We start from the raw sequence: 22,055 nt of genomic DNA on the forward strand, positions 1-22,055 counted from the left end.
ACTCTTACTACTACTGCTGCTTCTGCCTCTTCTACCACTACTATTACTATTACTAATGCTACTACTGCAACAACTGCTGCTGCTGCTACTGCTACCACTACTACCACTATTACTACTACTACTGGTGCTACGACTACTACTGCTGCTGCTACTGCTGCTACTATTATTACTGCTACTACTACTACTGCTGCTACTATGGATTATTTGTAATGGAGATTGAGTAATCAAATTACAAAAATGAGGTAACTTTAATCAGCCCGGATGACTTAAAAACATGTTTAATCAGGATTACAGTTACTTTCTTAAACAGCTAATGACATTGGGGCGGCAGGGTAGCCTAGGGGTTAGAGCATTGGACTAGTAACCAGAAAGTTGCAAGTTCAAACCCCTGAGCTGACAAGGTACAAATCTGTCGTTCTGCCCCTGAACAGACAGTTAACCCACTGTTCCTAGGCCATCATTGAAAATAAGAATTTGTTCTTAACTGACTTGCCTAGTTAAATAAAGGTATAAAAAAAGGGATTTCTCCATCCAATGGAACATTTGATAACACTTCGTCAGCACTGCTGTCATTTTGTGCACCCTCAAGACTTCTCACATGCCCTCAGCTCGGCAAGATTCTATTGTCCTGCTGATCGCCCGTCAAGGGTGCGTGGCTTCTTTTGTGTTCCAATTGATTGAATCGATAGGTAAGGCTACCAAACCATTTACCACAGGCCTGGTCAATCAGAAAGTTGTCTGGACTCCATAGAGTTGCTGCTTTGTAGTGTATTTACAGTTCAATTTCACTCTGTCTCTGAGTAACGGGGCAGAAAATGCTTTCTAATTGAGCAACATTTCAAACCATGAACTATTGAACCTATTGTCCAACCCAAATGTTATGATAATCCGTGGTTAAGATTATACACCACAGAATCTTGAATCATGCATTCCTGCTTAGACATGCTAATTCATTTAAACAATTGATTTATTGAATCTTTGAAATTTAAATTGAATTGAATTTTAGTAGTCTATTAGATTTAAGTCATTTGAGTGGGTTTAAGATAAGATCAGTAGACTACTTGTGTGTTCTATTGCCTGACCAGATTTGTTGGCTTGTGCCGCCAATTGAAAACGTTAGGAAAAAGTTTATTTTGAGCCCTGTGGATGGTCTCACAATATCAAATATAATGTGAATTATAGCATTTGTATGCTTTCACACCAGTCCCCAAAATAGAAATAGTCATGTTACTGTATTTTAGTTGCAGTTAAAATATGCCCGGGGTGTTAGAATGGAAAGTAAATCCAAAAGTAATCGGTTACGTTACTGATTACTTTATTTTTCATGTTAAAAGTAATCTGCCCCAATACTGACTTACTACACAACTGAATTGAAATTGCATTGACCCCAACTGTGGTGTTTACATGTGAAAGCTAAACACACATTTTGGTCATACATGACTTAACACTAGAAGTAGATCCACACCGATAAAGTGTTTTATCACATGTGAACCGTTAAACATCTGATTGAGCGTCATAAATCATCTTCCAATGAAAAGATAAAGAAAAGAGGTGTCTTGTTTTTCTGCCCTGGAGATAAAACAGCTGGCACGTTCATGGTTGAGTTTGTCACAAAGTCCGCCATGGTCTGCGATATATAATCTTTGGATAATCTGAAAAAAACGGACATATACCCTCAACATAATCAGATGCGTTATGTGCAAACAGTCTGGTGAGTGCTGACGTGCAATCTGCAGTCAGGTTGTGCACTTCAACCCTTCAGTAGACCACTAAAGGTGTACTAGCACACACAGAGAGTCAGAATGAGAGTATGGGGTGATATCTAGGCATCCTATTGGCACCCTATTCCCTAAATAGTGCACTACTTTTGACCAGAGCCCTACAGTGGTGCATTATATAGGGAATAGAGTGCCATTTCAGACAAACCCTAGATATAGTATGACTTCTACTCTGGAATTCAGCTGAGGAAACTTTCAGCTGAGGACCACTGTTTACTGTACCCTGTAATCTACTTGCCCACTAATTTACATTTATGAAGCATGGACCCTGTACGTATTGTCATACAATCAAACACAGACCGTTCATAGATAGACTCACTAAGATTACAGCAATGTGTTTCCTGATTGACAGGTCATCTTTGAGGCTGTGGCCGGGGATGGCCGGGAGGGGGACATTGCCATTGATGACCTCACCCTTGTTAATGGGCCGTGTCCACCACAAGGTGAGTGTGTCAATGAATCGATGACCAGTGGGATGTTAGTGTAAAAAACAAAAGAAAATACACACAGAAACCAGAAAGGCTCTGAAAGCTATTCTTACTATGTGTGTGTTCTTGAGTTCGTGCATGCGTCCATCCGTATGTGTGTGCACGTAAGTCCATCTGTGTGTGTGTTCTGCAGGGTTCTGTGACTTTGAGATGGACTACTGTGGCTGGCTGAACAATCCCCCAGCTGCGTCAGGAGTGGACTGGGAATGGTGGTCAGGGTCCAGTGGAGGGCGCTTCTCTCCAAAAGTGGACCACACCACCAACTCTGGCCAGGGTAGGCTGACGGTGTGACTGAAGGGGTTTGATCCTAGGTCAACTGTCTGTACCACAAGATCATATTTGACCGCTGAGCTAAAGTCTTAGCTCAACTTTAGGCTTGGGGAGCTTTAACAAGTCTTCAAGCCTGTGTGACCAATTGGGTTTGAGCCCTGGTCGGCCCTGTGCCACAAGACAGCGTTAGCCTGCTGAAGTTTATACCCAGGGCACAGCGTTTCCAGCGGTGGTTTTCGTTGTCTAAAGAAAATGGCTTTACTTGTGTTTGTTGTGGCTCTCCTCTCCAGGACACTACATCATCTTCTCGACAGGTGTATTTTCCTCTGGACTGGAGATTACCCAGCTGCAGAGTGAACCTATGGAGGCGGTAGAGAATGCATGTATAGAGTTCTGGTACTTCATGGACATGTGGGGAGCCATGGGTAAGTGGCCTAAACTGGCTCTGATATGGCTGTAAATGGTGAAGGATATAATGCAAAACAATAAACCGATCTTGCACGCACAGGAGGTTGGCGGCGCCTTAATTGGGCTTGTGGTAATGGCTGGAGTGAAGTCAGTGGAATGTTGTCAAATACATCCAACATGGTTTCCAGGTGTTTGATGCCATTCCATTTGCTCCGTTCCGGCCATTATTATGAGTTGTCCTCCCCACAGCAGTCTCCTGTTCGTGTAATACCATGCCACTATAGGGCCTAATGGTGTCATACATACCAAAAAAAAAAGTGTGCATTTAGTGTTTGCTTCCCTCCCCAGACCAGATGGAGCTGACAGTCTATGTGAACGAGACAGGTGTTCTACGTTCGATATGGAGCAGATTTGGTCAACTCGACCCAATCTGGTATCAGGCCATGGTGGACTACAACGCTACAGGACCACACCAGGTCAGACAACGGTCAACCAATCAGACAGCGGTCAACCAATGTACCAGTGAGCATTCAAGTAGACATTGTTGGACCATATGTTTTGTTGCAGATCATATTTTCTACCAGGCGCCCCGGCAGCGAAGACGGAGGCATAGCCCTGGATGACATCCACGTTAGGATGAACCTGACCTGTGCAGAGCTGATCCCAACCACTTCAGCCCCCACCACAGCCCCCACCACCCCTCCAGCCACTCCTATGGACTGCACCTTTGAACATGGTGAGGCACAGAGAAGAGGCTTGCTAGGAAATACATCAACCTGGTCCCAGATCTGTTTGCCAACCCCTCCTAGTTTAGCCTGAAGTCTCCTGGAATTGCGGAAGAATTCCAAGAAGATTTACTTAGGTCTGATTGGCATTAAGAATGAGTTGCGGGGAGGGTTCAGCTTCATAAAGGAGCACTGTGAAGGAAGCAATAACATACGCCTGTAAAAGAGAATATGGGGAAAACTACATAAGATGAAAATGTTCCTGTCTTTCCCCATCAGGCCTGTGTAACTGTGTCCAGGAGACCGACGACGCCTTCGACTGGGTCCACTCCCAAGGCCTGCAGGTGGACCAGCCATGGAATGGACCACTGTACGACCACACGGTCGGAAATGACAAAGGTACTGTTCTGGACCTGAAGAGCTAGCTACTGTCATGGACATTTTACACAGGGACATTCCAAATCAATTTTTAAATCAATCATTGTTTATTATCAGCATGCTGGAGAGGTCACTGTCAAACTTAGATGCATAAAGTACCGGTCTGAAGTGATCTTCCCCCACGGGGCAGTCCCGTTAGATCTCTTTATATACTGGTTACACGTTACATAGGCATAGTTCATAGGGTTGGTTCCGTCATGCGTCTGGCACCGTCTCCTACATATTCTGGCCGTTCTGCCAGATGGTCCAAAGGAGGGGGTCATGTCTCCTTGTGCATCTGCCACAAGTTTCACTCAAAGTGGCGAAGACTGTCGTTTAAAAAATGGCTGCTTTGTGTCCTGTGTGTGTGACAGGGTTTTACCTGATGGTGAATATGTCTGGTAGCGTGGACGGTGAGACCGCGGTCGTCACTGTTCCTCTTACGTTCCAAACCACGGACCTCTGCGTTGGCTTCTGGTATTACATGTTGGGACCATCTGTGTCCAACCTGGATCTCTTAGTGCAGACGGTATGTACAGTAGACAGCTACTACAGTATGGGCTGCTTTCCCAGACACAGACTCAACCGGGTCTTGGACTGAGAAGTACTTTCAATTCAGAATCCAAATTGCGCTTGTTTTTTAATCCGGGACGAGGCTTAATCTCTGTCCTGGCCGTATATTTTTTTACACGGATGTTTTATAAGGAGTTTTACAACTCTGGGCCTTAGTTACGTTATAATAAACATACAGAATTCCCTGATGACTGCAATTGCCCAAATCATTGTCAATATATGTATTAGTGGCGAGGGGGTTTAGAGTAACAGCCTTCTACAGTTGGTTGAACTGACGGTTGAACAAGTGCCTTTCATCACCAAGCTTTTATGTTATTGTCCTCTAACTTGCACATATCTACCTTCTCAACTAATAGTTCTGTTTTTTTCAATGCGTCACCTACAAGAGTACTGTAACATTTAGTATTACATGGAACTATAATCATTCTCTTCATGGTAGAAAACATCAAGAACTGTGGTGTGGACTCGCCAAGGCAGCCAGGATTCAGAGTGGATGAATGCACAGGTTCAACTAGGCATAGTAGACACACAGGAGGTATATATGCGCACACACACACACACACACACACACACACACACACAGTGGTAATGAGTGCTCAGAACAGGGCAGCACGGCTGGCACTCGGATGTACACGGATAGCTAATATTAATAATATGCATGTCAATCTCTCCTGGTTCAAAGTGGAGAAAGATATTGACTTCATCACTACTTGTATATGTGAGAGGTTTACCTGATGGTACACACACGTGCACATTGACATGTTGAATGCACCGAGCTGTCTGTTTGAACTACTGGCGCGCAGCTCGGACACCCGTGCATACCCCACAAGACATGCCACAAGGTCTCTTCACAGTCCCCAAGTCCAGAACAGACTATGGGAGGCGCACACTACTACATAGAGCCATGACGACCTGGAACTCTATTCCACATCAAGTAACTGATGCAAGCAGTGAATTATATATTTTTTTAAACAGATAAAAATACACCTTATTGAACATCGGGGACTGTGAAGTAACACAAACATAGGCACAGACACATGATAACATACACACACGTGCACATGGATTTTGTACAGTAGATATGTGGTAGTGGTGGAGTAGGGGCCCGAGGGCACACAGTGTGTTGTGAAATCTGTGAATGTATTGTAATGTTTTGAAAATTGTATAAACTGCCTTAATTTTGCTGGATCCCAGGAAGAGTAGCTGCTGCCTTGGCTAATGGGGATCCATAATAAATGGACATGTATGATCTGTGGTCTAGGTTCAGTTCTCTGGAAGCAGGAATACCTCTGGCAGTGGGTTTATAGCCATCGATGATGTCACAGTCAAGGAAGGGGCCTGCAAAGATCAACGTAAGAGATGCGTTCATAATGGCTCTATAAACACACTGCCCTGTGAAGCATTTTTTAACACTGAAAGTGTATATAATTGTTGTTATTATATTGCCACTAATGCACATAGTATAACCTATATCGATCATATCACTTACTAGAGTTCCATTTCATTCTGTGGGGTTACACCATATCAAACGCATCATGTCGTCAATATATTTCCTCACTGATTTGAGACTATGAGGATATTCTAAATTGGGAGAGAATGGGGAAGCAGCAGGGTAATAAGTGTTTGCTTCATACAGATCCGTGTGGATTTGAGGTAGACTCCTGGTGTGACTTTGAGGTAGACGTGAGTCACAAGGGGCGCTGGGGCCGTTTGAGAGGCAGGAAGGACCGACTGGACCACACCTACAGAACTGAGAACGGTGAGTGCTATTATGGCCCAATATCATTGTGTTTGGGAAGGGTGGTAGAAAAGGAAGGGAAACATCTTTTTTTTGTTGAACCGTATCTAACTGGGATGTCCCACCTGGCCGTCTTCAGGAAGCAGGTCAAACAGTAGTCATTCATGGCATTGTTTGGCTGAGAATTTAGCTGGTGCAAAAGCGGGATTTGAGCACCCGTTAAAGTGCTGCGTAAATCCAATCTATTATAATGGCAATTATCGATTGTCTGTGTCCTGTAGGTTTCTATCTGACTGTGTTGAAACGGAACTCCGAGGAGATCGAGGTGGCTCAGTTGCTTTCTTCAGAGCTAAGCTCTACCACAGGGATGTGTGTTCGTTTCTGGTGAGCTCAGTCCCTCGCTGTTACCTCACTCTCCTCCCAACTCACCTCTCCTCACCTTTCTTTTCCCCTCTCACCCCTTAGCCTCGTTTCTCACCTAACTCTCCTACTAAAAACCTCACCCCACAATCTTCTCATTTCACCTCTGCCCCTGATCTCTCACTCCTCGCCTCTAGGTACTGGCTGCCTGCTGGCTCCACTGACCGTCTGTCAGTGCATGTCCTGAGGAGCGAGGAGCAGGGCCTGGCTCTGTGGCAGCGTTCTGGAGCTCCCTCTACAGGCTGGGAGGTGGCAGAACTCACTGTGTCCGCCCCTAACACCTTTAAGGTTAGCTCCGCTAGCTAGCTACCGCAACACTGTACGCATTCTAATTGGCTGTGATACCAGCCATTCCTATGACCAGGTATCCTCATTGGAAAGTGGAATGGCGAGTGACTGATGGATATCTTTCCACTTTCTTCTGACTTCACACGCCCAAAAACCTCCCATCCCCTCACCCCACACACCGCACACACACTCAGGTGGTTTTCAGAGCAGAGCACGCGCCGGGCTCTGATTGGACGGTGCAGATTGATGACGTGTCTATGAGGGAAGGAGCCTGTACTCCCACGGGCAGCTGTGACTTTGAGTCTGGCCAGTGTACCTGGGTCAACGAGGCCCGGACAGACGGACATGACTGGGTACAGGCAGACGGACGCTTCCATGGCCCAGACACTGACCACACCAGTCAGACACCAGAGGGTGAGAGCTTGGACCACAGGCACCGCAGGCAGTTACAGAGAGAAACACGTCGATCGATCCAGGTCAACTAGTTGAAAATCATGCTAGAATAGGATTCCCTTCCAATTAAACCTGTGAAGGAGTAGATGCTCTCAGTCAACTTACCTAGTAAAATAACGGTAAATAAACACGGAGATTGTACACACATTGTTTTAGTAGCTTAATGTGGTGCAGCCAGACATCAAAGCCCATTTTCCTGTGCATCAGATACTCAAGCTGAAATGATAGTTGCTGCCTTATGATGACTGATGTATACGTTTACCTATATTGTGATCTGTTCTCCTATCAGGGAGGTTTTTGCTGAGCCCGGCCCTGCCACAGAACCAGAGCAGTCGGGCCGTGGTGGTCTCCGAGTGGATCCAGTCTCAGGCTGAAGCCACCTGCCTTACCATCTGGTACCACATGAATGGCAGGTCAGAGCCTAAACTTACTGGGACTTGACTTTTCTTAGACGGGAAGTTGTTTTTTGTGATGTCCGGTACATTAAAAACACATATGACAAGTTACATACATTCAAAAACAAGACATACACACCCCACCCTCTGGTTGGAGTAATTTACATTTTAGTAATTTAGCAGACACTTATCGAGAAGCAGTTTAAGGTTAAGTGCCTTGCTCGAGGGCACATCAACAGCTGATTTTTCTTCATCTAGTCGGCTTGGGGATTTGAACCAGCGACTTTTTGGTTACTGGCCCAACGCTCTTAACCACTAGGCTACCTGCCACCGTATGGAACGTTACTATTGTAATGACCTGTATATGAACTACTACTATTGGGATAGCAGGCTCTATATTGGTGAAGTGTGGTAGGAGTCAACATTTCTCTAATAGAATAATTATCGGCCCTCCCTTTGTGTTCCTTATTGTGCAGTGAGTCTGGAGCCCTGCGCGTGTTTGAGCGCTCTGGTCCAACAAAACAAGAGTTATTGTTTGAGACCCAGTCTGGGGGATCCAACTGGACCCGTTTTTCTGGCACTGTGGAGAAGTCCGGTCCATTCCAGGTACAGTGACTGAGTGACTGGTTTAACGCTGTGTAAGCAGCTCAAACACTGGTCCTGCTCATCTGAGTGTACTTTCTAACCCCTGTCTGTCTAGGTGCTGATAGACGCAGAATCTGGAGGCCGTGGATTTATTGCTGTTGATGACATTTTTGTAACGCCAGGGCTTTGTCCAGGTACAGTACAAACCAAGTGGAAGGCTTTATAGCTATAGTTGTAGACTGGTTATGGGAAAATCAAAACAGCAAGGCTAACTGTCCCTTTCCTCTGTCGGCCCTTGTCCCCTACACCTGTTTCGGTCCCCCCATACCCTATTCCATGTCCTTCCATCCCACGTTCACCTGTCCCGACAGACAATGGGACCAGCGGCGACTTTGTGGGGTGCTCCTTTGAGAACGGCACCTGTGATTGGGCGGATGTCAGTGTGGGCCAGTTTACCTGGCAGCGGGGCAGGAATGGCACTACCACGGAAAACACTGGCCCGTCACTAGACCACACCCTGGGCACTGAGCTGGGTAAGGCACACCCACACATTTAAGACACACACACACACCACCCTTGTAGTTCTACTTGAACTCCCCTCTGTTTACCCTGTATTCCTCCAGGCTGGTACATGGCAGTGGAGTCTAGCCGTGGGGATGTGGACAGCTTTGCAGCGCTGCAGAGTCCCACCATGAAGCAGGCCAGTGCTGTGTGCTTACTGGAGTTCTACTACCACATGTATGGAACAGGTAAGATGCTCCAACACATCTGCGCGCGTGCGTAACAAGTACTGTGTGTGTGTGTGCGTGCTTGCACGTACGGGTAACTGCCCAAATAAAGGGAATGCCAACATAAAGTGTTTTGATAGTGCGATGGGCCACCGCGAGCCACCAGAACAGCTTCCATACATCGCCATAGATTCTACAAGTGTCTGGAACTCCATATACATTTCATCCTTTGGTGTTTTGTTGTTGGTGGTGGAAAACGGTGTCTCAGGCGGCGCTCCAGGATCTCCCTTAAGGGTTCAGCTGGGTTGAGCTCTGGTGACTGAGACGGCCATGGCGTAGGATTGACATCACTTTCATGCTCATCAAACCATTCAGGGACCACTCGTGCTCCGTGGATGGGGAGCATTGTCGTCCTATAGGAACATAGCCACGGTGGCCAAAATAATGGCCTGCCCAGCATGATGGGCTGTTAATTGCTTAATTAGCTCAGGAGCTACACCTGTGTGGAAGCACCTTCTTTCAATATACTTTTTACCTGTATGTGCACGTTTTGCGTTTATGCGTGTTTATTAGGGCCGGGATGATACCAGTATCGTCATACTCGTTAGTATCGTGGCAAGGAAACAAAACACAAAGCGGATTTAACTTCTTTAGGAAAACAGACCTAATGTTGGAAACAAACATCATAATGTTGTCATCCAGAGTCACATTTATTTATTTTCCAAGCTATAGCACACAATGTTTTACATACAGCAGGTTTTTAAAGGACCAAAGAGTTTGGTCTGCTTATGGTTACATTTTTGGTATGGGCCGTCGTAGTGTTTATGGGTGTGTGCATTGTGTGTGTGCTTGCGTTGATGTAGGTGTAGGGGAATTCCGTGTGCTTCTTCAGGAGGGTTCCAGGACCACTCCTCTGTGGTGGCGGTCGGGGGACCAGGGGGACGCGTGGCGTCGGGGGGAGGTGATCGTGGGTCGTACCCCCCATGTGTTCACCCTGTTCTTCCAGGCAACCAGGACCTTCAGTCAGCTAGGGGACATCGCCATCGACGACATCCTCTTCCTCAACTGTAGTCTGCCTGGTGAGCAGCAAACACGCAAAGTGACTGTAGACATGGGTTGTGGTACTTGTGTTGCAGAGGAAGGGAAACAATTACGCTATAAAATACAATGGCAATATCCTAAGTGGTCAATTGCATTTAGGGGAATATAGTATAGCAAAACATAGCATTGTACTACCTGTCTATTACAGGAGCTACAGTATATAGATTGAATCTCACTTTGCTCCAGTGCTGATTTTAAAGCAGGTTGAGTGAGTCTTTGCTGAACTCTGTTTTCGCTCCCCCTCAGAGCCCCAGGACTCCTGTCCAGCTGGAGTGTTCACCTGCTCTAACCGTGTGTGTGTGGCACAGAGCCGAGTGTGTGACTACACCGACGACTGTGGGGATGGGACTGACGAGGCCGACTGTGGTGAGTGAGAAGGACCATTTTGTTCGCAGGAAAACCTTGGTTCATACTTTTAACAAGGACCTGGAGTTTTTCCTGGCCAGGTCACATAATAATAACAAAGCGCTCTAATCGGGTTGGTTGTATCCTGAGTGTTCCCTTTCCTCTGTCCGCGTGTATCCAGAGAAGCAGGGTTACAAAGGGCACTGCAGCTTTGAGCAGGGCCTGTGCTCCTGGGAGGAGAGTGAGGTGGACACCCCCGGGGCTGACTGGACCTTCCAGAAGGGAGAGAGTGCCTGGCCTCAACACGGGCCGCCGAGGGACCACACCAAAAACAACGGAGCAGGTAGGTCCACTCGGTGCACTTCGAGACAGATTATAGTGTGTGGATCAGGGAGTTCAAGAATTGCCCTCTGGCCATCCCCGTGGTCTTTCGTCACAGACTTATGGAGTAGCAACGCTCCTGAGAGATTTACTTCAGGGTGCTGAGATTACCGTCCCCCCACTACTGTCGGTGGTGTAGATACAGGCCGGTTCTTTGTGATAGAACGAGGTCGTCTTTATATTTCAGGGCACTATGTGATTCCCGGGAGCCACCTGACTGAGAAGGGCCAGACATCAGAGCTGCTTTCCAGCACTCTGCTACCCAGCTCCAACTGCACCGTGAGTCGCTCTACGTTCACAACCACTCTGTCAATCGCTATCTATATGGTTCGCAATGAACATGAATGTTACACCAGCACATAGAGTTGGCTAGAGGGTGCACTTGCCACTGCTGTTGGCACTTGCCAACAGCAGTGCCGAAGCCTCCTCAAGCTAGTCTGTAGTTCTCTCAGTGAGACGCTGCTCTCTGTCTCTCCCTACAGGTGAGGTTCTTCTACTACAGTCAGGATGAGGAGACGGCCAGTCTGACTATGAGGCTGAGGACAGACCAGGATGGGGCTGATGACACTGTGCTGTGGACCAGAGACTCATCACAGGACTACAGCTGGCACAGGGCAGAGGTCATACTGTTCATACCGGTCAACAGCAAGGTCAGAGAGGACAACACACATACACATACAAACACACACACACAGACATTTGTGACATGGAGATTATTTAGTGTGTATTGCATAACAGATTGGATGGCTCATTGGTGTCAAATTAAAATATAATTTTATTTGTCACATGTGCCAAAAACAACAGGTGTAGAACTTACCGTGAAATGCTTACTTAACCAACGATGCAGTTAAGAAAATCTTAACGAAAATATTTACTAGATAAACTAAAGAGGGAAAAAACAGTAATGAGGTTAAATACAAGGGGTACCTGTACCGGGTCAATGTGCAGGGGTACAGGTTAGAGGTAATATGTAGGTAGGGGTTAAGTGACTATGCATAGATAACAAACAGCGAGTAGCAGCAGTGTAAAAATAAAGGGAGGAGGGGTGGCAATGTAAATAGTCCGGGTGGCCATATGATTAATTGTTCAGCAGTCTTATGGCTTGAGGGTAGAAGCTGTTAAGGAGCCTTTTGGACCTAGACTTGGCACTCCGGTACCGCTTGCCGCGTGGTAGCAGAGAGAACAGTCTATGACTTGGGTGACTGTAGTCTTTGACAATTCTTTGGGCCTTCCTCTGACACCGCCTAGCATATAGGTCCTGGGTGGCAGGAATCTTGGCCCCAGTGACGTACTGGGCTGTACGCACTATCTACTGTAGTGCCTTACATCTGGATGCCGAGCAGTTGCCATACCAAGCGGTGATGCAACCGTTCAGGATGCTCTTAATGGTGCAGCTGTAGAACTGTTGAGGATCTGGGGACCCATGCCAAATCTTTTCAGTCTCCTGAGGGGAAAAGACGTGGTCGAGCCCTCTTCACGACTTTCTTGGTGTGTTTGGACCATATTAGTTTGTTGGTGATGTGGACACCAAGGAACTTGAAACTCTCAACCTGCTCCACCACAGCCCCGTCGATGTTAATGGAGGCCTGTTCGGCCCTCCTTTTCCTGTAGTCCACGATCAGCTCCTTTGTCTTGCTCACATTGAGTGAGAGGTTGTTTTCCTGGCACTACACTGCCAGGTCTCTGACCTCCTCCCTATAGGCTGTCTCATCATTGTCGGTGATCAGGCCTACCACCGTTGTATCGTCGGCAAACTTAATGATGGTGTTGGAGTGGTGCTTGGCCACGCAGTCGTGGGTGAACAGGGAGTACAGGTGGGGACTAAGCACACACTCCTGAGGGGCCTCCATGTTGAGGATCAGCGTGGAAGATGTGTTGTTCCCTACCCTTACCACCGAGGGTCGGCCCATCAGGAAGTCCAGGATCCAGGGTCATTAGCTTAGTGATGAGTTTGTGGGCACTATGGCGTTGAACGCTGAGCTGTAGTCAATGAACAACATTCTCAAATAGATGTTCCTTTTGTCCAGGTGGGAAACGGAAGTGTGGAGTGTGATTGAGATTGTGTCATCTGTGGATCTTTTGGGCGGTATGTGAATTGAAGTGGGTCTAGGGTTTCTGGAATGATGGTGTTGATGTGAGCCATGACCAGCCTTTCAAAGCACTTCATGGCTACCGACGTGAGTGCTACGGGCGGTAGTCATTTAGACAGGTTACCTTAGCTTTCTTGGGCACAGGGACTATCGTGGTCTGCTTGAAACATGTAGATTTACAGACTCGGTCAAGGAGAGGTTGAAAATGTCAGTGAAGACACTTTGCCAGTTGGTCAGCACATGCTCTGATCACATGTCCTGGTAATCCGTCTTGCTCACATCGGCTCACTTGGTGTGTGTACGTATGCTTGTGTGTCTGCAGATTGTATTCCAGTATAAGAGAGGAGATAACCACATTGGTCTGGTTGCAGTTGACGACGTTTCCTTCTTCAAGGAGTGTGTCCACGACCCTAACAACAGCCAGCTGCCAGTCAACCCGCCTTCCTCTGTCCCTCCAACTAATCCAGCCACACCCACTCCCTCAGACCTTCCCACAACTGAAACCACACCCACTTCCTCAGTCCCTCCCACCACCAGTCCCTGTACATTTGAGAGTGACCAGTGTCTGTGGAGTGACACCAGCGAGGGCGTCAACAGATGGCAGAGACAGGAAGCCGGAAACCACACAGTACCAGAGACGGACCACACAACTGGCACAGGTAACTGCAATGGACCACACACACTGACCAAACACATGGCCACAACCACCTACCAATGACAACGCAACGGCACATGTAAAGCCATTTAACATAAAGTTGTGTTCTGTTATTTTCATTTCACCAGTGACAACTCGATCGGTACTATTAACACAATCAGCCAAGAAAAAAACTGATGGTTTCGTTCCTCAACACAGTTTAAAAAGCAAGTGCAGCAGCAGCACTTTTGACAGGAAATGAAAGTTACAGATTGCATGTTTTAGGCCTTTTCCTTCTCCCTCCTACTTTGTGTATAGGCTTCTACATGGCAGTCAATTTCAGCCAGTCCCAAATCGAGGCTCGTCTCCAGAGTCCCGCCCTCCCATCCTTGTCCCCCTACTGCCAGATACTGTGAGTGACAGACAGGACAGCCAGTAGGCTGATGCCACGAGCCCGCCTTCAATGTCTACCTGTGGATTTTGACCTCAGTTTTATTCAACAATATTTTATATTATAGACTCACAGACCATGTATTAGCATCTCTCTCTGCCCCCCCCTTCTTCTCTATCCAAACCCCCTTCTCTCTCTCACTCTCTCACTCACTCAGGTTTCACTTCCAGATGCGTGGTAAAAGTGTAGGGTCTCTGACTGTTCTTCTGCAGGAGGCTGAGGGCAAAGAGGTAGCATTATGGTCACGCACACTCACCACCGACCCCCAGTGGAGACCAGAGCACCTGCCCCTAGGTCAACATCTGCAGCCCTATAAGGTGTGTGTTCCCATATACCCTTTACTAGCTTTGTTGATATGACTCCATTGGGCCATACATTGAACTGGCACGGTACTTCAGTGGAGCCATAAAACCACATGTTTAGGTCCAGGAGTCATTTTTAACTGATCATGTTACTAGACCAGGAAAAACTCTGATCGCTACTCGACTCTACGAGGGCCGAGATTATTCTGTTCTCAGTTCAGGCGATCAGGAGAAACCTCTGGACCCACAGCATGCTAGTTGACTGTACTGACGTAATTGTCTGTACTCTCAGGTAGTGTTCAGAAGCTTGGCAGGGGAGAGCCTCTCAGATGTCTCCCGTGCTGTTGCACTGGACGATATCTCCTTCCTCAACTGTGACACATCCTACCAGCCACCAGGTAAGGCTAGGACTGGATCAGTTTAGCCTTTTAGATCATAAGGAATAAGACTAGGTAGACAGGGCAGGACCTGATCCTAGACCTGATCCTAGATCAGTGCTTTGAGAAGCTTTATGAATACAGGCCGAGGCCACATCATGTCACTGGGTCACTATTTAACTTTTCTCTCCCCAGCCTTGTCTGCATATGACTGTTCCTTCGAGAGGGACCTGTGTGGCTGGATGCGGGGGGCAGAGGAGGAACAGGACTGGCAGGTGAAGTCTGGTCCTACAGACACCCCAAACACTGGGCCTGCTGGGGACCACACCACCACCACTGGTCAGTCATTCCCATAGTTGCATCACATCAGCACTCAATGTACTCATTTCATGATGATGTACATTAAAACACACCCTGTTTTTATTTTATATTTTATTGCAACATTAAAGCATCTCTCAATGTTTGATGCTAGTAGGCTATGGTTCTTCCCTCACTGTTTCTGGTACTTTAAAGGGGTAGTGTAACCAATGATCATGATTACATCAAATCTGGTCAATATACGTAATATTATGGAACTGTTGCCATCTTGTAATGTTGGCATAGTCAGCAGGGTGCTTTCAATTTTTTCAACGGTTCCAACCTGTTGCATAATTCAATGGTTTCCTCAATGTTAATCGGTGTGTTGTTTAATTCCTAGGGTATTACCTGTACATCGAGAGCTCTGCTCCCAGCACCGTTGGTAGTGTTGCTCAGCTGAAGTCCCAGTTGCTGCCCCCTGCAGGGCCCCAGGGGTACTGCCTCTCTTTCTGGTACCACATGTTTGGGCCCACTGTAGGATCACTTAGGCTGGTGCTACACACCACACAGTCCCGGCTAGGAACACTGGTAAGAACAGAACCTGGATCAGAGATTAGGAGTAACATCTAAATCTCCCCCTGTCTTTACCTATGACCTATAGGTAATATCTGACACAAGATCAGTGATCTATATCATCTACCTGCTCTCCTGTCTTTATCTATAGGTGTGGTACAGGGGTCGCACTCAGGGGGATGAGTGGCGGCTGGCCCAGAGTCATGTGACCTTACAAGATGTCCACTTGGTGGTATTGGAGGCCTCGGTGGGTGGGGAGGCGGGGGACATCGCCATCGATGACATCACCTTCACCGCGGGACCCTGTGCCCCATCAGGTACCCTTCATCATAACTTCATTCTGTACACTTAGTATAACTTTTCTTAATGGTGTACTCTGATACAAGTCCTAGCATGCATTTGTTAGTTTTTATGTATGTCTGTATATGTTAATATACCTGTATATTTCCATATATCATTAACTATATGTTGATACACTACATGACCTAAAGTATGTGGGCACCTGCTCGTCTAACATCTCATTCCAAAATCATGGGCATTAATATGGACTTGGTCCCACCTTTGCTGTTATAACACCCTCCACTATTCTGGAAAGGCTTAACACTAGATGTTGGAACATTGCTGTGGGGACTTGCTTCCATTCAGCCACAAGAGCATTCGTGAGGTCGGGCACTGATGTTGGGAGATTAGGCCTGGCTCGCAGTCAGTGTTCCAATTCATCCCAAAGGTGTTCGATGGAGTTAAGGTCAGGACTCTGTGCAGGCCAGTCAAGTTCTTCCACACCGATCTCAACAAACCATTTCTGTATGGTCCTCACTTTGTGCACGGGGGCATTGTCATGCTTAAACAGGAAAGGGCCTTTCCCAAACTGTTGCCACAAAGTTGGAAGCACAGAATCTAGAGTGTCATGGTATTCTATAGTGTTAAGATTTCCCTTCACTGGTACTAAGGGGCCTAGCCCGAACTATGAAAAACATCCCCAGACCATTATTCCTCCTCCCTCCGCCAAACATTACAGTTGGCAGTATGCATTCGGGCATGTAGCATTCTCCTGGCATCCGCCAAACCCAGATTCGTTCGTTAGACTACCAGATGGTGAAGCATGATTCATCACTCCAGAGAACGCATTTCCACTGCTCCAGAGTTCAATGGCGGTGAGCAATGCTTGGCATTGGCATGGTTATCTTAGGCTTGTGTGCGGCTGCTCGGCCATGGAAACATATTTCATGATCTCCCAATTCACAGTTCTTGTGCTGACGTTGCTTCCAGAGGCAGTTTGGAATTCAGTATTAAGTGTTGCAACCGAGGACAGAAAATATTTACGCACTTCACGCTTCAGCACTCGGCGGTCCCGTTCGGTGACCTTGTGTGGCCTGCCACTTTGCAATTTGACCAACTGACTTGTTGGACAGGTGGCATCCTATGACGCTGCCACATTGAAAGTCATTGAGCTCTTCAGTAACACCATTCTACTGACAATGTTTGTCTATGGAGACTGCATGGCTGTGTGTGGCTAAAATAGCTAAATCCACTAATTTGACATCCACATACCTTTGCATATATTTTGTATATCTTAATTATTCTTTTTTACCTTCCAGACCTGTGTGACTTCGAGGAGAGCAGTTGTAACTGGCTTCAGCAGGCTGATGATGACGGTGACTGGGTCAGGGGGTCCGGGTCCACACCTAACCCTAACACCGGTCCGGACTACGACCACACCACCAACACCGCCACTGGACACTACTTCTACCTGCCCTCATCGGGGGTTGACCGGCCTGGACAGACAGCCAGGATGGCCTCCCCACTTTTCCTTGCAGGTGAAAGGGATATTCTGCGTCCCATTTCTCTACCCTTCTGCTCTATGTGCACTTGTTCACTTCCCTTCAGTCCTTTCCTTTTAATTCCATGGTGGAAGATTGGTATGAACCCATGCCAACCCCAATGCTGTTCATTGCGTGGGGAAGAGTGGACAAGTGCACACTTTGAGAGAATCAGAACGCAATCATAGACTGGCAACCATCTCCTAGAGATGACAGAGGTTTGGTCTTAAATGATAGCCTATTATTTCACTTGCATATAGTGTACTACTTTTGAGCAGATCCTAAAAAAAAATGAATAAGAATATTTGTTACATGTCTGTTTGTGGCGCAGGTAAAGGGGTGTGTCTTCAGCTGTGGTACCACATGTCCGGGAGGGGCATGGGGACGCTGAATGTGTACCAGTGGAGTAAACAAGGGGCCCTGGTAATGCTGCTGTCTCGCTCAGGGGACCAGGGGGCTCTGTGGAGGTTTGCCCAGGCAACGCTGCAGCTCGACAGGGACGATTACAGGGTGAGCCCCTGTCTTGACGCTGTGGGATGCTGTCCTAGGCCAAACACACTGATGATTGCTATGTGTCGAAACCCAATGTTTTTAGTTTCTATTCCCATCCTTCTCCAGCCTAACACTTACTGTAAATAATCCTGTTTAAGGTGGAATCCTACTACTTGTTCTACACTTGTCTTGTGTGGTAGGGCTTGCAGACGATAACGGATTACAAAGGGAAACCCAGCCATGAGCTGCCCTGCAATACAGAACTCCCAAACGAGCTGAATGTATTTTATGCTCGCGTCGAGGAATATAACACTGTGCCTCACGTGAAAGCCGGATAACTATATGATACCGTTCTCCGTGGCCAATGTGAGCAAAATGTTTAAACAGGTTAACAATCACAAGGCTGCCGGGACAGCTGGAATACCAGGGCGCGTTCTCACAGCATGTGCAGACCAGATGGTAGGTATCTTCAGACATTTTCAATCTCTCCTTGACCCAGTCTGTAATCCAAAGAAGGTTTCAAACTGACCGCCATTGTCCCTGTTCCCAAGAGCTCCAAGGTAATCAGCCTAAATGTAATTATGAAGTACTCTGAAAGGTTGGTCATGACACATATCAACACCATCATCCCAGACACCCTGTACCCATTCCAATTTGCATACCTCCACAAAAGATCCACAGATGACGCAATCTAAATTACATTTCACGCTGCCCTCTCCTACTTGTACAAAAGGGGAAATAACTATGTGAGAATGCTGTTCATAGACTACAGCTCAGCGTTCAACACCATAGTCCCCTCCAAGTTTATCACCAAGTTAGGGACCCTGGGACTCAACCCCTCCACCTGCAACTGGATTCAGGACTTCCTGATGGGTCAGCCCCAGGTGGTGAGGGTAGGCAACAACACCCCTGCCATGCTGGCCCTCAACACGGGGGCTCTTCAGGGGTGTGCTTAGTCCTCTCCTCTATTCCCTGTTCACCCATGACTGTGTGGCCGCGCACGACTCCAACACCAAAATCAAGTTTTCTGATGACACGATGGTGCTAGGTCTGATCACCGACAGTGATGAGTCAGCCCACAGGTCAGAGACTTAGCAGTGTGGTGCCAGGACAACAACCTCTCCCACAAAGTAAGGCCAAGGAGCTAATCGTGGACTAAAGGAGAAAGATGGGAGAGCAGGCCCCTATCACATCGACAGGACTATTGTGGAGTGGTTCGAGAGCTTTAAGTTCCTTGGTGTCCACATCACTAAGGACTAGATCCGCACACACCCACACAGTTGTGAAGAGGGCACGGCAGTGCATCTTCTCCCTCAGGAGTCTGAAAAGATTTGGCATGAGCCCTCAGATCCTCAAAGTTCTACAGCGACACCATCGAGAGCATCTTGACTGGCTGCATCAGCGCTTGGTATGGTCATTTCACCACCCTTGACCGTAAAGCGCTACAAAGGGTGGTGCGGACAGCCCAGTGCGTTACTGAGGCCGAGCTCCCTGCCATCCAGGACCTCTATATCAGGTGGTGTCAGAGGATGGCCCGTCTGGCAAACAGTACCAGAGCATCGGCTCTCGGACCAACAGTCTCCAAGACAACTTCTACCCCCAAGTCATAAGACTACTAAATAGTTAATAAGTCAATTAATGGTACACAAACTATCTGCACTGACTCCATCTTTCACTGACCCTACAGACACTCACTTTATATACTCACCATATATGTGACCAACCTCCTCTATTCGGTCTTATGTAGCAAAAGTTTAAATGGTGTTTTTTACATTGGATAAAAGTAGAGACTCGGCTACAAAATGATATATTATACACTACAGTTGAGGAACAATGGGAAAGTAATTCTGCTTTGAAAGTTGATAAACTTGTAACCCCACTTTTGAGCAAATGCCCTTGAATATTTTGGTACACCTACTGGAGAGCTGTTCTTTGTCTACACCCATTCAGAATCTTAAACTTTAGTCCCACCCACCTCTAAGGATTCACATGTGAGGCCATGTGCTAAACAGAGTGAGTAAGTGTCACGCCTTGGTCTTAGTATTTTGTGTTTTAGTTAATTAGTTGGTCAGGCCAGGGTTTGACATGGGTTTATGTTATTGTGTTGTCGTATTGGGGTTTTTGTAGGCATTGGGATTGTGGTTGATTAGGGGTGTGTTTAGTTTAGGTTTGGCTGCCTGAGGCGGTTCTCAATCAGTCAGGTGATTCTTGTTGTCTCTGATGGGGAACCGTATTTAGGTAGCCTGGGTTTCACTGTGTATTTCGTGGGTGATTGTTCCTGTCTCTGTGTAGTTTCACCAGATAGGCTGTAATTAGATTTCATGTTCCGTTTGTTGTTTTGTATTTTGTAATAGTTATTTCATGTATCGCAATCCTTCATTAAAGATCATGAGTAACCACCACGCTGCATTTCGGTCCGACTCTCTTTTGACAAATGAAGAACGCCGTTACAGAATCACCCACCACACACGGACCGAGCGGCGTGGTAACAGGCAGCGACAGCAGGAGCAGCGAAGGGAGGACGTTATGGACAGCAGAAGTACGGAGTATACGACGTGGGATGAAATAGACAGGTGGGCGGTCGACCCAGAGAGAGTGCCGGAGCCCGCCTGGGATTCGCTGGAGCAGTGCGAAGAGGGCTATAGGAGAATGGAGTTGGAGAGGCAATCACGACGGCGCAGAGGGAAGCCCGGGAATCAGCCCCAAAAATGTCTTGGGGGGGGCTTACAGGGAGTATGGCTACGCTAGGTAGGAGACTTGCGCAAACTCCCTGTGCTTACCGGGGGCCTAGAGAGACCGAGCAGGCACCGTGTTATGCAGTGGTGCGCACGGTGTCCCCAGTGCGGTTGCATAGCCCGGTGCGGTATATTTCAGCTCCGCGTATCGGCCGGGCTAGATTGAACGTCGAGCCAAATGCCATGAAGCCGGCTCTATGCATCTGGTCCCCAGTGCGTCTCCTTGGGCCGGCTTACATGGCACCAGCCTTGCGCTCGGTGTCTCCGGTTCGCCTACATAGCCCAGTGCGGGCTATTCCACCTCGCAGCACTGGCAGGGCAACCGAGAGTATTCAACCGGGTAAGGTTGGGCAGGCTCGGTGCTCAAGAGCTCCAGTGCGCCTGCACGGTCCGGTCTATCCAGTACCACCTCCACACCCCAGCCCTCCGGTAGCAGCTCCCCGCACCAGGCTTCCTGTGCATGTGTCTTCGGCCCAATACCACCAGTGCCAGTACCACGCATCAGGCCTACAGTGCGCCTCGCCTCTCCTGCGCTGTCGGAGCCTTTCTTCTCTCCTGCGCTGTCGGAGTCTCCCGCCTGTTCAGCGCTTCTAGAGCCTTCCTCCTCTACAGCGCTGCTGGAGTCTCCTGTCTGTTCAGCGCTATCAGAGCCTTTCTCCTCTCCAGCGCTGCCGGAGCCTCCTGCCTGTTCGGAGCAGCCTGAGCTGCCAGTCTGCATGGAGCAGCCTGAGCTGCCAGTCTGCATGGAGCAGCCAGAGCTGCCAGTCTGCATGGAGCAGCCAGAGCTGCCAGTCTGCATGGAGCAGCCAGAGCTGCCAGTCTGCATGGAGCAGCTAGAGCTGCCAGTCTGCATGGAGCAGCTAGAGCTGCCAGTATGCAAGGAGCTGCCAGTCTGCATGGAGCTGCCAGTCTGCATGGAGCAACCAGAGCTGCCAGTCTGCATGGAGCAGCCAGAGCTGTCAGTCTGCTTGGAGCAGCCAGAGCTGCCAGTCTGCATGGAGCTGCCAGTCTGCATGGAGCTGCCAGTCTGCAAGGAGCTGCCAGTCTGCATGGAGCTGCCAGTCTGCAAGGAGCTGCCAGTCTGCAAGGAGCTGCCAGTCTGCAAGGAGCTGCCAGTCTGCAAGGAGCTGCCAGTTTGCAAGGAGCTGCCAGTCGGCAAGGAGCTGCCAAAGCTGTTAGTCTGCATGGAAC

General features: G+C 48.0%; 1 protein-coding gene across 1 annotated transcript in view; it reads left to right on the forward strand.

Annotated features, from left to right (window-relative positions):
• si:ch211-106h4.4 (MAM and LDL-receptor class A domain-containing protein 1) overlaps nucleotides 1–22,055 on the forward strand; it is a 40,203-nt gene that overhangs the window by 8,636 nt on the left and 9,512 nt on the right. Inside the window, exons 12-43 of the mRNA XM_064939478.1 lie at nucleotides 2,131–2,221; nucleotides 2,400–2,540; nucleotides 2,827–2,961; nucleotides 3,293–3,420; nucleotides 3,512–3,680; nucleotides 3,949–4,068; nucleotides 4,461–4,615; nucleotides 5,099–5,194; nucleotides 5,921–6,011; nucleotides 6,296–6,418; nucleotides 6,679–6,781; nucleotides 6,955–7,105; nucleotides 7,300–7,519; nucleotides 7,848–7,971; nucleotides 8,430–8,559; nucleotides 8,654–8,732; nucleotides 8,910–9,071; nucleotides 9,162–9,287; nucleotides 10,130–10,345; nucleotides 10,614–10,733; nucleotides 10,894–11,055; nucleotides 11,281–11,372; nucleotides 11,576–11,743; nucleotides 13,506–13,842; nucleotides 14,136–14,229; nucleotides 14,426–14,585; nucleotides 14,863–14,968; nucleotides 15,143–15,286; nucleotides 15,645–15,832; nucleotides 15,969–16,134; nucleotides 17,416–17,634; nucleotides 17,969–18,147. Of these exons, the coding sequence (XP_064795550.1) occupies nucleotides 2,131–2,221; nucleotides 2,400–2,540; nucleotides 2,827–2,961; nucleotides 3,293–3,420; nucleotides 3,512–3,680; nucleotides 3,949–4,068; nucleotides 4,461–4,615; nucleotides 5,099–5,194; nucleotides 5,921–6,011; nucleotides 6,296–6,418; nucleotides 6,679–6,781; nucleotides 6,955–7,105; nucleotides 7,300–7,519; nucleotides 7,848–7,971; nucleotides 8,430–8,559; nucleotides 8,654–8,732; nucleotides 8,910–9,071; nucleotides 9,162–9,287; nucleotides 10,130–10,345; nucleotides 10,614–10,733; nucleotides 10,894–11,055; nucleotides 11,281–11,372; nucleotides 11,576–11,743; nucleotides 13,506–13,842; nucleotides 14,136–14,229; nucleotides 14,426–14,585; nucleotides 14,863–14,968; nucleotides 15,143–15,286; nucleotides 15,645–15,832; nucleotides 15,969–16,134; nucleotides 17,416–17,634; nucleotides 17,969–18,147 (4,695 nt within the window). The remainder of the gene's footprint in view (nucleotides 1–2,130; nucleotides 2,222–2,399; nucleotides 2,541–2,826; nucleotides 2,962–3,292; nucleotides 3,421–3,511; nucleotides 3,681–3,948; nucleotides 4,069–4,460; nucleotides 4,616–5,098; nucleotides 5,195–5,920; nucleotides 6,012–6,295; nucleotides 6,419–6,678; nucleotides 6,782–6,954; nucleotides 7,106–7,299; nucleotides 7,520–7,847; nucleotides 7,972–8,429; nucleotides 8,560–8,653; nucleotides 8,733–8,909; nucleotides 9,072–9,161; nucleotides 9,288–10,129; nucleotides 10,346–10,613; nucleotides 10,734–10,893; nucleotides 11,056–11,280; nucleotides 11,373–11,575; nucleotides 11,744–13,505; nucleotides 13,843–14,135; nucleotides 14,230–14,425; nucleotides 14,586–14,862; nucleotides 14,969–15,142; nucleotides 15,287–15,644; nucleotides 15,833–15,968; nucleotides 16,135–17,415; nucleotides 17,635–17,968; nucleotides 18,148–22,055) is intronic.

Source organism: Oncorhynchus masou, chromosome 3 (assembly GCF_036934945.1).
Source record: "Oncorhynchus masou masou isolate Uvic2021 chromosome 3, UVic_Omas_1.1, whole genome shotgun sequence".
NCBI lineage: Eukaryota > Metazoa > Chordata > Actinopteri > Salmoniformes > Salmonidae > Oncorhynchus > Oncorhynchus masou.